Source organism: Ctenopharyngodon idella, chromosome 7, assembly GCF_019924925.1.
Source record: "Ctenopharyngodon idella isolate HZGC_01 chromosome 7, HZGC01, whole genome shotgun sequence".
NCBI classification, from domain to species: domain Eukaryota; kingdom Metazoa; phylum Chordata; class Actinopteri; order Cypriniformes; family Xenocyprididae; genus Ctenopharyngodon; species Ctenopharyngodon idella.
The window spans coordinates 9,371,475-9,389,099 of NC_067226.1; the positions used below are offsets into that span (position 1 = coordinate 9,371,475).

The 17,625-nt window shown below is 38.9% G+C and overlaps 1 protein-coding gene across 4 annotated transcripts in view; it reads left to right on the top strand.

Moving 5' to 3' along the window:
• Window positions 1-2,857: 2,857 nt before the first annotated feature.
• plekhg4 (pleckstrin homology domain containing, family G (with RhoGef domain) member 4) overlaps window positions 2,858-17,625 on the top strand; it is a 64,362-nt gene continuing 49,594 nt past the window's right edge. For all 4 annotated transcript variants that reach the window (XM_051900215.1, XM_051900216.1, XM_051900217.1 and 1 more), the window contains exons 1-2: window positions 2,858-3,028; window positions 17,265-17,462. In XM_051900215.1, the coding sequence (XP_051756175.1) occupies window positions 3,026-3,028; window positions 17,265-17,462 (201 nt within the window). In that variant the 5' untranslated portion in view covers window positions 2,858-3,025. The remainder of the gene's footprint in view (window positions 3,029-17,264; window positions 17,463-17,625) is intronic.

Below are 17,625 nucleotides of genomic sequence, written 5' to 3' on the forward strand. Positions count from 1 at the left end.
GGCCAATGTTGGGCTGTCTGTGAGTCTGTCAGGCTAGTTTTTGTGGTGTGTTCCACACGTCGTCTCTAGTCTCACTCACGTCTGTGGCGGTTCACCCAATTCTGCATGTAGAAGCACTATCGGGGCTGATGGAGAGAGAGATCACTCTGATTGGCTGTTCAGTTTTACTAACCAGTCAGTGCACAAGAATAAAAACAAAGGGGTGAAAGCAAATAAAGAAGTCAAGACGGCACAGACAGAAGGCTGTTCTAACTTTACATCATCTTAACTGAGCATTCCAATACGTGAATGTTTTCATAATAACATGAGCTGCTTGGAATGAAAAAAGTGATCAACATGATTGATATTCAAAATGGTAAGCAAGCGCTGCTTTGTTTACCTTTTGTATATCTTCAGTCCTAGTTTGGTTTCCCTTTTTGAACGATGAATATAGATGATACCTGCTGATATAGACAGTTATTTCCTACACGCAGGTCCAGAACGCATGTGCTGGTTGGCAGTCGGCTGTAGTCGGTGTATTCAAGTGCAGGTTTTTGTCCCAGACGCAGTCGATGCAAGGTGACAACACAGTTGGCTTTCATCACTGCTAGTTCTTTGACGTCAGCTTGGTGTGTCACGACCTTAAAATGCAGCACTTATTTATACACTACAGAGGGTCCCTAGTCGATCTTTCTATACATCAAGTGAGCCTTGGCCTGTAAATGGTTAAAGACCCCTGGTCTAGAGCCAGAGGAACATGTGTTTTTACAATGCCTGGTTAAAAGTAAATATGTTTTAATTTAGGAATGGTCACATGCTTGACATTGAGAGATTTAGTCAGGCAGGGTCGTACACTGCACAGACTCTATTTATACTGGACCCCCTATATAAATAGACCAAACTAACCCAGTGATGAAAAACTTAAACACAGAGACCCACATATGTGTATTCAAATTAGTATGACCTTAATTCAGTGTTCAGGTTTATATGCAGCTTGGTACCAAGCTGAGAAATCTCTTTTGTGCTCTTGCAGATCAGGCTTGAACAAAAGCAAAAGTTTAAGGGCTTCTCATACTATTTCCAGCAGGGGAAGTATATACACCATGTTGTATTTGTTGAGTTTTCAGAAGTGATTTATCTACTTGAATGTGGTTTAATTATTGATTTAAGGGTTGTGTCAATGTTACTTAAGAAAATCAATATCCAAGATGACATTGAAAGGAACTGGTTAAAAAATTACTTAAACCTGGCTTTCATTGAACCCATATTATGTGGCAGTTTATCAGCACTATTGAGTTATTTGTTTGCCCAGTGTGGAAGCTCCTTGAGCAGCAAATGATCATATTATAATATATCTGTAGAATGATTTCTGAAGGATCATGTGGTACTGAAGACTGGAGTAATGGCTGCTGAAAATTCAGCTTTGCCATCATAGGAATAAATTACATTTTAAAATATATTTAAAAAGAATTGTTTTTATTTGCACTTCTTCAAATCTGCTAGCACATGGCTGCAGTCTTATTATGGAAATGTCTGTTGTTTAGAAGCTTAGCTGAAGCTAGTTCACTCCAAAAGGATCATTCTATCATCAATGTTGGATCTTTATTGTCCAATGTAAAAATATGTAGTGTATTGGTCAAAAAAATGAACTGCAATTGGAATTGGAGGCATTCAGTCTTTTAAAGAAGAGAAAAGAAGGATTCTGAGGTATAAATAATTAATGAATGAATGAATGAATGAATTAATTAATTAATTAATTAATTAAATAAAACAGTGTTTTAAGATTGAAATTAAGTTAGAGGTGCCTTAATGCAGCTTAGACCAGCTGTGCATTTGACTGAAACACTGACCCCCTGTGCCCCATGTTACTTTCTCCTTGTTGATCCCTTCTCAGCTTTTATGCAGTGGTGAGCAGATCAAGTGTCAATCACTCATCTTGGACAGCATTTCTCCTCCCTCTAGAGCTCTGTGTCTATTCACTATGTCAGCAGGGAGCCAGTCTCTGAGTGTATGTAGTTGTCTCACTGAAAATCCAGATTACAGTGATTACCACTGTGTTTCCTTTAAAAGCCCTCTGCAGTAAATTTCCCTGACTCACTTCTGATCTTACAAGTAAATTAAATTTGACTGCATTATGTTTTTTGGTAAATGTATTGAATTTAAAAGCATTGTTTCCAATCATAACTTCATGTGCTAGTCAGTTAAGGTCACTTAAAGTGAGTCAGTTCAGTTGGATGCAATTTATATTATTTATTTTTTATTTATTTTAACTACTTTATAAATTTTAGTTTAAGTTTTAGTAATGTGCTTTTGTCATTTTTACCATTTCTACTTATCTTAATTTTTATTTCATTTTTAGTAATTTTAGTAATTTTAGAACTTACTTCCGTTAGTTGCCAAGGCAACATTAATTTTTAATTAGGTTTTTTTTATTTTAAGTTTTTCATCATATATATATATATATATATATATATATAATATATGATGCATTCCTTGACAAAAAAAAAAAAAAAGAAATTAAAAAAAAAAAATATATGTTTATATATATATATAACAGTCATACAGGTTTAGAACTACACAAAGATGAGTAAATGAGGACAGAATTTTCATTTTTTGGGTAAACTATCCTGTTAATACTTTCTTTTGATTATAAGACACTGCATATTTAATAAGTAGTTTGCGTGTTTGTGTTGACACTTTTTTCCCCTTGTGTATAATTTGCTCCAGCAGCTTATGTAGAGTGTGATGGGGAGGGGCTTTCGAGCTGTGGGTGTGTCCAGATCTTTCTGAGTGACAGCTAGACAGTCAGTGTGAGAGGGGAGGGGCAGAGAGTGAGGGGGCGGTCTCTACCTCGTGAGCTGCTGCAGTGTGTGGGGAGTGTGTCAGTGTGTCGGAGACCTGCAGTTTGGAAGGGTTAGTGAGCAACACACACGAACTTGCCCACTCAGCACACATGCACGCACTCCCACACGCAACCGCGGCACAGGACGCCGCCAGACTCACTGGAAAATGAATGTAATGAAGGGAAGGAAAATCAGCCTGCAGCATGGTGAGTACAGACAGCGGTGGAGTTTAAAGGTGCTAATGGCTTTACCTTACGGGGGTTGAGACGGGGGAGGGGTGGGAGAGAGGGGGATACTGTTACTGTTTTTACTGAGTTTTACTGTACTGCTGCTGATTACATGTATATCAACAGTGTGAGAATGAGTATACTAGAAAAGAAGGGTTTAGCTAAGTGGGAACATCTTTATAGTGTTGTAGTTTGCTAGTTATTCGTGTTTTATGTGAACAGAACCTTTAGTCGCTGTGTGTTTTTAAGTGGTCAGAGTGTGTGTTGGTGGTCCTTGACGCAGGTAAAGCAGCCGAGGGAAGCGAAACTGTGGATTCAGCATGAATGCACTCCACTGAGAGCTGACTGCATTCTGCTGTTTTTCTGTAGGTTTCATAGAGCCGGTTTGAATGTGTCTGTGTGTGACCTCTCTTCATGACTATCGGGGTCTTCCAAATGTGTATGTGTGTGTGCTTAGGCCTGTCACGCCAGCTGTTCTTTGCATTACACTCGTCTCCTTTACATCTCAGCAAGCCTATAAAGAGGTCAGCCATGCAGAGAGGAAGGGAAGTGTGTATGTGTGTCCAACACTCTTGGCCTTTCACTCACTTAAAGGTGACTGCTGCCCTGAAGGTGAGGAATGAAGGCAATATGTTTCATCTGAAACCATATTTTTGTCATCTCCATCATGTTTGAAAACGTGTGGATTCAATTTAGCCTTGTCTTCAATATTTGGGTTTGCTGGGTTGATATTGAAAATGGGCCCAGATGGAAAGAATGTAAGATGGAACGAGGGGCAAAATTAAGTGTTTAGAGTAGAAGTACGTTGCTATTAGTACACTCATATGCTCATTCATCAGTCCAAACCACAATTACGCTCCGAGCAGGTTGCACTGTTCTGCATCTGCTCATTGAACTACAAACATTCATAGTTCTAACTCTTTACGAGGCACTTCCTCTGACCTAAAGTGTATCTTCTCTAAGAGCTCTTCTGGGCTTGTCCTGTGAGCAATCGCTCTGTCCTTGTAATTGAGTGAGCCGGGTACAATTTACAAAGTCAATCTAAACATCCAATCCCCCAGACCAGCCAAACTGCATATGGTTCAGTTTTTCAGGAAACACTGCAGCTCTGGCTCAGTGATCTGTAAGCTTACAATAGCTGTAGAGGTAACTGGAAACAAATGCGTTTAAAAGCTAAACAGCCTCCCGCTCGTTCATTCAAGTCCACCTCTGCTTGTCAAGATGTCGGAGCCTTAAATTAGGCCCATTTATTGTGTCCTTCATTGCTTTTTTTTTGTCTCTGGGCAATTTGGCAGTAAGGCAATCTTTAATTCGGCCCACCTCTCTGTAGAGACATTTGTCCAAGGGTCACTGGGTTATCTAGCTGTGTTTAAAGAGCGGGTTTACTCCGATGCTTTAGAGAGGTCTAAGATTTGTCTGTAGTTGTGTTTGGGTAGAGGGTTTTCCTGAGCCTGCTCTGATGTGTTAAACTTTAACCCTTCAGAGAAAATCTGCATGCTTAGAAGATTTCATGACTCTTGACTGAAGAATTACACCACTCTGTTCTTTAGGGGCTTTGTGAGGAAGGCAGCTACAGGGTTTTTGATGAATAGGGGGTCTCAACAGTAATAGCAAACACCTTGTCTACAATATTTAATGTATATGCATGCGTTTGTAAATGTGAGGCTTCATTTCGCTACCGGGAAGATATGTCTGATATGTGTGTGTCTTACTTAGCCTTAGGGCAGTCCCAAGAACTAAAATAAATCTGACAATATGGCCCTTTTGGGTTATATACAGTACTGTGCAAAAGTCTTATGCACGTCAGTATTTTCACCCTCCCAAAAATGGTTTTAAGCCAGTTATTTATATCTTTTGCTGTAGTGTGTCAGTAGGAAATATCAGTTTACATTTTCAAACATTCATTTTGACATTAATTGTAATAATCCAGTGAGATTTTTGAATGCACAAGGAGTCTAACAGCCGGTGCTCCACACAGAGATCTGATCTCACCATCATTGAATCTGTCTGTGATTACATGAAGAAACACATGAAACTGTGACAAACTAAATCCAGAACTGTGGCCGTGTCTCCAAGACACTTGAAGAAACCGACCTGCAAAGATACAGTACTGTGAAGAGTTTTAGGCACTTGTGTAAAAATGCTGTAAAGTGAGGATGCTTTCAAAAATACTGTCATAAATAGATTTTATTTATCAATTAATTTCTATTAACTAAATCAAATCAATATTTGGTGTGACCACCCTTTGCGTTTAAAACAGCTTTTGTCCAGGTACACTTGGGCATCATTTTTCAGGTAGCTTTGCAGGAAGGTTTCTTCAAGGGTCTTGGAGACACGGCCCCAGTTTTTCTGGATTTGGTTTGTCACAGTTTCATCTGTTTCTTCATGTAATCACAGACGGATTCAATGATGGTGAGATCAGATCTCTGTGTGGAGCACCAGCTGTTGTCAGACTCCTTGTGTATTCAAAAATCTCACTGGATTATTACAATTAATGGCAAAATGAATGTTTGGAAATGTGAACTGATATTTCCTACTGACACACTACAGCAAAAGATATAAATAACTGGCTTAAAACCTTTTTTGCGGGGAGAAAATCTTACTGAAGACAAGTAAACAGTGATAAAACAAGAACAAAGAAACGAATTACAAGCATATAGGAAAACGAAATACAATAGAACAAAGACACAAATTAGATAGACCTACCTAAAAAAAACTTCAAGCACTAGAAATAAGAAATACTAAGAGAAACTGTATAAAGTAATCAAATGTATAAAAAAACACTGCATAGTCTGCAAAGAACTCTGTACAGTAGTCGCACACTCTATGAGCAGCAGCTCTATGTGCGCTCATCTCTCAGACAGTACACGCATATTACCCGAATGAGTCCTCAATCACTGCTTATTGTGCTTCAATGGCTTAAAATCACTTGTTTTTAAACAGCAGTGTTTCATGACTGCACAGCACAGCAATGTCACGTTAGCATAACCACAATAAAAAAGATAGTCCATAATCTCTACTGGTTGACAAATTTGTAAAGGTTAATCATGTCTACCCATATATCACCCACACCTATCAAGACACGTTTCTTATTATCAATGTTGAAAGTTGTGCTGCTTAATACTTTGGTGGAAAACCACTGTTCCCATTATTTTCACCAGTGAATTAAACAAAATGTCATGTTAGTTCAGCACTCAGAATGTGATATTTGGTTATAGTCTGGTACATACTAAACCCTGCCAACATACAGTCACATGTTTTGCTGGAGAGACATCAGCACCCCAAATGCTGTTTGGTATAACCGGTCACATGGGGTTTATGGTTTGCTTTGGCTTACCAATTTATCTTCAAATGTGCTTTATAGGTTATAAAATTTGACCCTGCTATGCCATTCGTTCAAAAAGCAGCTGGAGCGCTCTGATGTAGTTATGTACAAAGATATAACATTCAGCATGTTTAGGATTGTTGGCTTGGCTTTGAATAGTTTTTGGTGTGAACATTAACAGATGTCTGTTCTTTGAGTAAAAGGGAAGCATTTTAATGTCATTGTGATGTAATAAGGTTCAGGCAGAGTTCTGAGATGTTTACATGCTTATAAATCCCTGTCCACTGGCCATCTTTGGGACAACCGTTACATACAGACACCTCAAGACATGTGGAGTAGCGAGAGAGCACTATGCAATGCAAGGGGTTTCACTGTTTTCTTCCTGCATGCACTATAGTAACCACACTGATAACTGTTATGTATGGGATCAAGCTTTGAATTGTTTCCTTTGAGGCATTAATGCTAATCAGTCATTTTCATGCCATTTCAGTTTCTCACATGCTGAAATTACAGTTCGAGCACAGACTTCTCCAAACTGTAGTACATTGTCATTTATGTCATTGTACCCACATACATGTGAAAAACAAAAAACTGTCTCTTTAAAAATGACATCTTATGTATAAATCAGGCTTTCAAAAGAGTTAAAAGCCACCATTTGACAGAGTTGTGTTGAGATGTTATATTCTAAAAGCAGATAGCAGATCTCTCAAACTGAATATAACTGCATTATGAATCAGTGTATTGCTATGGATCTTGTTTTGGTGGCTCTTGCTTCAAGAATGCTGTCACACCCTTTGGGTTTCTTTCCTTTAATGTCATAATCTCAACACACCACACAGGAAAGAAAGCCGTTCTGTGTGGAGCATTTTAGGAGGAAATGAATGGTTTATTTGTAATGGAAAAAATGAATAGGATAAATAAGATATATGTACACATTTTAGTGACATGCATACACTCATATTTAGGTGAATTCCCACTGCCCTTTTATACCCCATGACATAGCAGATGCCAAAACAGTTGGGAAAGTCACCAATAGACAGAAACCTGCTCATATTGTTCACACTGACCTGTTAGCTTACTCAGAAAGTTGTTAAACATAATTGCCCTCAGAAGCACAAATCCAGGTTGAGTTAAAAGCTACATTTATTGGATGGGTAAAGGGTAACTGAATGTCCTAGAATGGCTATATTTTGTTATCATGTGATCTTCTGAATTGTTTATCTTCACAGTTGGTGCCCATTGCTTGTGCCAAATGAAAACATAGGGACCCTCCCCAAATTTATGTAACCCCTTCCACATGGCATTACTCTGTCACATCCTGCTGAGTTCAGCCCCAGACAGTGTCGCCACACAATCCAGCTCTCAGCCAATGGAGTTCGCTTCACAATAGAAGAGACGAGGACTCAATCCATCAGTGGCAGAGGGCCAAAAGTCAACGTTTTTTTTGTGTTTGGCTCATGAATAGGCTTTGATCTCAGCGCAGCCACTCTGAAGTTGTACACCGTTCTGGAGATTAACCCCAAAGACCCAAGGACTCGAGATTTTAAATTGTATTTTTTGACTGATTATGTGCCAGTGGGTTTAGATGGAGTTCCATCTACAGGTTTGAATTTCAGGGAAAGACTGATTAAAATTAGTTGGGATTTATTTTGAGGAGACACTTGAAGCTAAAAGCTGCCGGCCCCTGAATGAATGCGTATCGTTTAGCAACTGCCACTCGGCCACCTTAATCCATATTCACTCATTCAGGATTCATTGAAGTAGTAAATAGAGACATGACTTTGCCTGACAATTAATTGCATCTTGTCACCCCATATATTTGTTACTTAAAGGCTGCATTAAAATTCACCCTGTCTATTTTGTATATGCAGGTTGTAGATCCTGTTGTGAATGATTCATCCATGCATGTTTCTTTTTTGTTTTAATTGACCTCGTAATACAGTACTTAATCCAAATATCATAACTTATTCTTTTTTGTGAAAACAAAAGGCTTCTCTCAAATGGCATATGTTGGACTTCTCCAGTCATTTAGTTCACTTAAATCCCGCCCCTGCCCAATCAAATTCAAGTTAAATGTCACATCTCAAAATCCAATCAGCAGCCAGTGTATAGAACTCCCTACATTTTTTTTCTTTTTTGGTAATCTGTTTCAGTCCAATATACGTCACAATATGAAAGAAAATATCCATTGTACTTCTGTTTCATTGCGACTTAAATGATTGCTATATTCCTATACTATATCCCGGGCCCTGTGACCGGAGAGACCCACTGAGGAACACTGAGTATTTCATACTCATTGGATTTAAGCAACGTCCCCTGTACCATGAAATTATTTGATACCACAGTACTTCAAAGAACACTGTATTACCATGGTAAATGTCCATAAAACATGGTATTGTTAGTGCAGCGATTTAATAAAAAATCTCAGTGTTGTAGAATATAGAACGTCCCGTCACAAACTGCTAGTGTATGTTTTGTGTAAGTTGGGCAAGAGAGTCAGATGATCAGTTCTCTTTTCATTTCAAGGTAAGATAAATGAAAAGACACATACAGCCTTCAAGAAAGACTGTGGGCCTCAAATAGTGCTAATGATGGACATTTGATTGTTTTGAGTAGACAGCTGTAGATGGACAGAGCCTCTTATGAGTCTTGGCTTCAGGCACACTGTTTACGTCTTGACGCCAGCGCAGTGGCAATGTGAATCAGAGTGATGGCCTGACGCCTCTGGGTCAGCATGTGGGCCGTCTGAAAGACTCTTCAAGCATTCAGAGAACTCTGATGGGATACGCTATATTGCTGTCACCATCTGAGGGTTGTTTTTCAATACTCCTATATCTGTACATCAGCACAACACACAGTTTTATGTAAAATAATACAGGGGTTCAGAATGGACAGTGTTTATAGTTCTCAAGCAGTCTTCTTCATAGTTGAACTGACCATGTTCTAACCAGATTTAACATTTTGTCGATCATTTGCTTTCTGTTTCTGCAGAATTGTGCTGAGTAGCTCCACCCACAATAAAATATCATTGGTCCAATGTCCATATAATCATATATAATAAACATTCGATCTATTCTGATTTTATTTTGATCAGATCTGTTCTGATCTATTTATCGCTTATCGCTGGAAACGTACCGCATTGTGCCTGGTTAGGACATTCATTTAAAAAATGCACATGGGGAGGGTTTGTTGATGTCTTTGAGGGCTGTTTGAACAGTTATGACTTGTGTGAGCATCAGTTTGATTCCCTGTGGAATGTCAGACAGCACTCATTTTCTGCCTCGCTTACTCCAGGAATGTGATGAGCTCGGTTTTAGCACTTGGCATGATTTTTTCAGATTTTTCGTAACTTCTCTGGTGTTTTGTAACTCAATCTTAGAAATAATTCACTCAAAAATGAAACATTTGTCATCATTTACTCACCCTCATGGCGCTCTAAACCTCTATTACTTTTTCTTCTCTGAAACACAAACGATATTTTGAAACATATCTTGTTTTTTGTTCATACAGTGACAACCAGTTGTTTGGACCATAAACTTTTGTGTTCCACTAAAAAAATCACACAGGTTTGGAACAACATGAGGGTGAGTAAATTATGACAGAATTGTCACTTTTGGGTGAACTCTGTAATGCAAACGTTTTATAAACAAGCGAATTAAGTATCATGCCAAAATATCAACCCTGTCAACAGTTATAAATGAAATGTTGCTGACAGCCACAGTTGAACATAGTTCCATATTTAGGCTCTACTAATCTCAGTCCTTTCCTGTTCTCTTAAGGAAAATTGTTTCTCTGGGGATCCATTTTGTTGGAAAAATATCTATCCAGGTACCATTTGTATAGTGAGCTAGTGGATAAATATTTCCTGAATGTGTTTTTCTTCTAATGAGTTATATTTGAGCACTGGAAGGTGTTCCAGGTTGATGTGACCCCTCAGTGATCTGTGATTTGGGTCAGCAGCATTGGACAGTCTTTTGATGTGGTGATAGGGAGGTGTCATGGTGCAACAGCTGCTTCACCTCTTCAGGAAGTCGATAGATGCTAAATGTTCACATGTCCGGAACCTTATTCTTATCAGCCTGCTGATAACGGAGAGGGAAATATCTGGGGGGTTGGGGGGGGGAGAGAAAGAGAGAGGTTTATAAGTCACTTTTGTGTTCAGAATTCTCCACTGATGTACCGCCATCACATTGTGCCCTAACAGAGTTTCCGCCCTCTAAACCTCTGTGCCACCCTCATGCACAATAGCCTGGTCACCTGATCAGCTGGGACAGTACAAACACTGGAAATGGAATTAATTGTTCACTCTTTTGGGTAGCTTACATCTCTCTTTTTCTCTGTCACTCTTTTCTCTTTCACTGTGTCGCTCTAATGGACAGCTGGTTCATTCTGTCACTTGTGCTGGGGTGAAAGGTCAGGTCCCCAGTGCTCTGCCCTGCCATACGCTGCCTCTCAGAGTCTGTGTGTGTCTGTTTTAGTGTGTGCGCACATATTTGATGCATCTTATTACACATCTGTTAGAGCTCAGCTGCAGTTTTACGCAAACGCACTTCAAAGAACAAGGTCTCTCTTATTCTTCTCATTTAAATTGACCCACATTTTTAATGGATTATATTATCTCTCTAGTTATGTTATTCCATTTAGGCTTCCAGGGTTCTTTGTCAGATGGCAGTTTTTAAGAACAAGTCTGAACATCTCACATTCCTATTGTCTATCCAACCACTAACCTATGCAGTACCTCCTTAATGTACATAAGCAAAGAATGTGTTTAAATGCACTTTAAAGTTTGACTGCAGTCAGACTAAAGCAATAGTTAATCTTTTAAAGATGTTTTAGTTTGACTTGAATCTTGCCAGTCAAGGTTAGCGAAGTTGGCCTTACAGCATGCACATTAATCGGACTACAATTGGCCTAGGTGTTATGCATGTGTATTTAATTCTTCAATTAGTTAGCATTGTGTCCTCTATACTTGGACAGACAGCTCAACTACGAAAAAATAATGCGCAAAAACCGCACACGTAAATATAGTTTGTGTTCCACTACTCTGTTTTTCAAACATATTTGTTCCATCTTTTCCTTAAAATGTTGTCCCGTAAGGGTTAAACAGTCACCAGAAGGATTCCCTGTTCCCTGGAGATAGATGCAATTGATTTGATTATACACCAGTAAGAGTGTGACCCATAGAGATGCTTTATTTAAGTAATCTAATATTGTCCAGCCAAAGGCCAAGCTGACATCTTAAAAGGGGACAGGCTTTAACAATGCCGTATGCCATGCTCTCTCATGTCATGATTATCATTAGTGAAAAGAGCCCATGCCGTAAATAACACTCCTCCTAACGACATCCCTAGACACAGACAGCCACCATTAGACAGTTTGTCACATTCTGGGAAATGGTTCAATTCAGCATGTAGGCCAAGATTTGATATTGTTTTCAAAAACAAAAACAACCCAAAGGAACTTTTGAATTTGGGGTTTTTCTGTGCAGTCAAGCCACAGTCTTCATCTGTCTGCAATTGCAAATGACAACAACATTGTATAATTGAACATTTGAAAGATTAAATGCACATACCATGTCTTTTGGAGCAAGCGCACATCACAAAGACAATATGTAGTCTGATTAGCATGCTGGATGAAGCTGAGCTATAATCACATTATCTAGGTCTGTTGGTTCAACTTTAAGACAACAGAATGATACAGTTTCAGTTGGACTAAAACGTTTAAAGGGTTAGTTCCCCCCAAAATGAAAATTATCCCATGATTTACTCACCCTCAAGCCATCCTAGGTGTATATGACTATCGGACAATTGGAGATATATTTAAAAAAATATATAAGAAAAATATCCATATTTAAAACTTTATTAACTATAATAACTAGCTTTCGGCAGATGGCCGTACACATCGATTTGCGGCGGAAGAGCAACATTTGGTGCAAGTCGAATTGCATAGTATGCGTACGGTCAGGAAGCTAGTTATTTGACTTTATAAAGTTTTAAAAATGGATATTTTTCTTTAAAAAAAATGCATCGCTTCGCTTCAGAAGGCCTTTATTAACCCCCTGGAGCCATATGGATTACTTTGATTATGGACGGTTGCATTTTAATTTGCTTCAAAATGTGGCCCCCCATTCACAATCATTATAAAGCTTGGAAGGGCAAGGATATTTTTAAATATATCTCTGATTGTGTTCGTTTGAAAGAAGACAGTAATATACACCTGGGATGGCTTGAGGGTGAGTAAGTCATGGGATATTTTCCATTTTTGGGTGAACTATCCCTTTAAGTGACATTTTAAAAGTTCAAAAGAATTCTAACTTTTAAAGTGCATAAACCTACTTAAAATGTTCACTTATTAAATATTTCTTAACCAGGCATGATGTGACAGTTTCAACTACAAGCAGTTCATTCGTGCACCTAGAACGTTAAAATTGGGCGACACAATCAACCACAATCAAGTCATCAGAATAGTTCCTTTTCTTTTTGCGCACTGTCGCAATGCACTGCAGCTGAAGAATGCAAACTAAGAACGCATACACTACGTTGGGAGTTGGGAGGGGTTTTTTTTGTTTTGTTTTTGTTTTTTATCAATATATAAATATCCCTCTGATAAAGTGTGATACAGTGCACTCACACAAGTTCATGAGGCACAGTGTTTATCCTGTAGGCATGACTATGGGTCTTTTCAGAATAATACCATTGTAGACCCAAATCTCTCCAACTTGTCTCACTAATGCCTTAGAGAAAAGACCAAGATGAGTGATAAAAAGAGGGAGAGGGGTGAGCGGCTTGTGTGGCCATTCAAATCTGGAGGAAATTAAGCCATCTGCTGTAGACTAACAGTAAATCCCTCTCCTCTCTCAGCCTGGGCCCTTCTAGGGTCTCCCATTCAGCGCACTGACACAGAGGAAAAGCTGCGGTTTCTTACCTTTAAAAGGTAAAGATGGAGAAGGAATGTGAAATATTTAAGTTTCTCTGGGAAATGTTTGCTTTTATGCTATTTAAGACAGGAAGTCTGTATTGATTTCTCTTCCTTCCTGGGTCAACACATTACAGGCAGTCAGACTCATGACTGAGCATTAGTCGTGACGAGTAGATGAAACCACATGCTCTAATCAACATCTTTTTCACATGCCATGACACTGTTCAGCTCAGTTTAGCTAGAGTGACGGCTTTTGGGAAAATTATATTGCTTTTGCTTATGGTGATGTGTGGTGTGTGTTACTGTGCAGGTTTAAATGGGGGTCTTGATGAAGTTATACATTATTCATTGAGAGAGTCTGCAGGATTTTTGTGGGCCTCAAGAGAGCTTTTCCCCAAGCTCCAGAGCCTGCTCTTTGATTGATGTCTTCTTGGCACCTCGGTCAGAACTGTTTGAGAGGAAAACCCCTCTCTCTCCTGCTTTTGAAGGCCGTCCTGCTGCCAGATAAAAAAAACAAAAAAAAACAAAAAACACCTCGACTCATCTCAAAATCTCAAATAATGATGGACATAATTGGTTGAGAACTTCTCGGTTCTTGAGGCTAGACACCACTCCTTTTTTTATTTGCACATAGCTGAATCTAAAGACACATCACAAACCCATTTTCAGTGGAGAAGAAACCTGGAGAGAGACTAGTGGATGTATGCGTGTTCTCACAGCTTTATATATGGATCAGCGTATGAGACCAGCATAAAACAATCACGCTGATCTGAGCTTTAAGATGAGAGTCAAAGAATGATCACGCTTTCATCCTTTGTGTGTTATTTCAGATGGTCGAGATGTGTGTGGGGGAATCTCAGTTCCCAGGCTGACTGAGTTACAGCACTGATAACAGTATGGCACAGCACATTCATATAACAAAAATATGTCAGTTTAGTGTTATATATCTTTATTTTACTTTTAATTTACAGTATTTCTTTATCATTTTAATTAAAATTATGTTAATATAACTACATTTTAAATCATTTTAAGACTTATTGGGTACACACACACACTGCAGCAGTTAAGTTGAAAAGCATGATGCCCTTATATAACCTGCTTCTTCCCTTTAGTCTCACTTTATAATAAGAAAATGATTGTTTATCTGTGGTGGACTCTATCAGTCATTAACTTTTATGGATTCTTCAAACTTCAGAAATTAATAATCTTCTCCTGCCAAAAAAATACCTACATGTGAGCATCACACTATGAGGGCTGTGTGTTTGTACCATTAGTTTTGTCTAGCCTGACTTTTAGCTTTAAAGGCTCACTGAAGTGTCTTGGAACGCGCAGCAATATTCAGTGTGTTGACGTAATTTCAACTGAAACAGGAAGACAGGGTGATATATTGAACAGCCCCGCACCTTTTTTAAAATAGCCAGTAGCGTTTCATTTATATCCCAGCTCGGCCAGAGCTGTTAAACTCAGTAAAACCTCTGTTTCCTTTTAATATCTAACCATTTATCCTCCTAATCTCCTCTATATCACTTTAAAATACAGAATTTAAATGGGTCCAATACCTTTTGATCTGAGCCGACTCGCGGATATGATCCGCTCTGTGCTCTTGTGTCCCTGGACCAGAGCAGACTGTGCTCGCGCTGCGGCAGTTCACGTTATACTAATGCGAAAACAGACTTAATTCACGTCAATGGATATTTACACTGTCTGAATCGTTCCCTATTCTCTATATAGTGCACTACGTGCCATTCACCATGTAGAAACTAGTAAATGTGTGAGCAAATGACCGATTTCAGCCACAGTTTCAGTGTCTGTTGATAGTGTAGGAGGGGGCGGGACTTCAGATTCTAGAGAGCATTTGATTGGACAGAAAATTTGATGAGAAGCTGAAGTGTGATGTGATGTCATGAAAATCCGTGATCCATTTTAGCGGAAGTGGGAGACTGTAAGTTTTGAATGCTTATATCTCCTAAATGCGAATTTTGTCATTGTTTTGCAACACACAAGCTTATTCATAACATTAAGGCTAACATATTCATACTAAAAGCTAAAAAACTTAAATTTTGATTTCAGGGGGACTTTAAACATAAAGTGTAGTCACTTTTTCCATCAAGAATTGCTGTTCATTAAAATGTAATATCTAAATTTAAAATGTAAAAATTTAACAGAGTTTTTTTTTTGTTTTAGTGCCTTTGATTGTGTCTCTCCCAATTTTCTCTTGAATCTCATGGCTCGGTCTACACCCCCCTTTTAGAAACCTCTCTGGTACTTTGTTTTTTTGTAACTGTTAGTTTTTTGTGTGCAAGAAGGTCTTTCTCAGGCCTCCTAAATGGCCTCTCTAATCTCTCATCCTCTCTTTAATGCTGGTGGAATTACAATATTTACCCACAGTGCACCTGTGCCGTCTGCTTAGCTCACAGCTGTGCCACATTGTTTTTCAGTTTGTTCGTTCCCATGTTCTTTATCTTTCTTTCTTTCAACATAAACATCTTCACTTTAACTCTGTCTCTGCTATATTTCCCATGTGCTATATCATTACAATCTTACCCTAGATTACAATCTCCATACAGTCTATACAGTCTATGCACAGGTAATCACACATAGACAAGTCTCTAAAGCAGTCTCTGTATGTCTCATCCATCTCTCCTGGCTGACATGCCTCAGTCACTGTATATGCTAGACTGTACTTTTGATCTTTAGTAACCCGAGTAGTATTGTGAGGTCATAAGTAGTGTACTGTAAGTACTGTACATCATGACAAAATTAGTAGGGTAGAGCTGCTTTCAGGGCAGTTGTGTGGTTTGGATGGCATTCGGCCTGTGAGTTTATTGATAATCTACTGGAAAAGGATGATTGTGAAAAATAAACAATTCAATAATGCTGTTATGTGTTTTACAAAGAACAAGAGAGGAAGTTAAGATAGGGCCAACATGGTGAAAGTTATTAGAAAAGTTATTAAAATCAGAGTGTGTGTTTTGTCTTTTATAAGAGACTTGATGACTGGGAACAAGACAGATGCACTGGTCACGGTGAGATTTCAGGTGAACTTTACCTGCATGTTAGCCCAGCGAGCACTGACATGATTGTTGGTTGAGATGATAGTGGGAGATTGACGGTATACTATTATAGTGTTTGCAGTGAACGTAATCTTTATTTACAAAGAAATGCTTTGACACTGATTACATTGAGCCTGCTTCATTTTTTCAAGAAAGTCGGTCGTGCATGTTTGTGTTGTAGACATGATATGACATGCACTGCACATGATGTGCTCTACAAACATTTACAAGATGTCTTTGCATGATTAATTAATGCATTTATGCTGATATTGACTAATCAGCGGAAAATCAATAAGCTTAATTGATTAAAAGATTAACGACAATTAACCAACCACTGATTGACTGAACATCACCCAAGCTCAACCTCAAAAGTGTGAATGGCAGAGGAAGAGGTTGTGCTTATGAAGAGTAAATAGAAACAATAAAGTTAGACTAGAGGCCTTCTGTAGTTCTTAAAGTGTTGCTGGAGCAGCTGATATTTTTAGCAGCATTTTGGTCACTCCCTGCACTGGCTTTAAGAGTCAGGTTTCACCGTCAGCCGCTGTTCTTCTCTGAACTTCAGAGTGAAAGGCTCTTGGTGGAGACCATCAGGGACGCTGATCAGCTGCTTTCAGGATGTTGCAGAAAAAAGCTTGGTCTGAGTATTGGCAGACAGATCAGATCAGGCTTGGGTGATTCACTTACTAAGAGTGAGTCAATCAATGTGTCTGTGTAGGACTTCATACCATCTTGCTGTTTTGATGTGCAGCATATTGTGTTTCATGCATTTAGGATGATCTGTAGCCCAAGTGAGGTCATGTAGCATTCTCATTGTATTAGTAACAAAAAATGTAATTATTTTTGTCAATACTGTTGCGATAGTTGAAATGTAAAGAAGATTTTTAGTGCTTCCTCTGAGTGTTTGTATGTTTCTCTGCAGGACTCTGAATCTCTGGACAGCTGTATCCAGAGCACGCTCTCCGCTCTCTACCCTCCATTTGAAGCCACTGCGGCCACCGTGCTATGCCAGGTGTTAGACGTGGTCGAGACAACATACCGTGGGGACGGGCTGCGCTACATCATTGACTTCCTGGTGCCTGCTAAACACATCCTTCAGAGCATTCAACAAGATGCATGCGTGAGTCTTGAAGTTCCCTTTCTTTCATTCATTAATTCATTCATTCATTAGTTCTAACCCTGATAAAACTAACCTGAAAGTTTCAGGCAGGTGTGTTTTATCAGGGATGGAGCTAAACTCTGCAGGACCGAAGCCCATCCCTGATCCAAACTTATGAAAACCC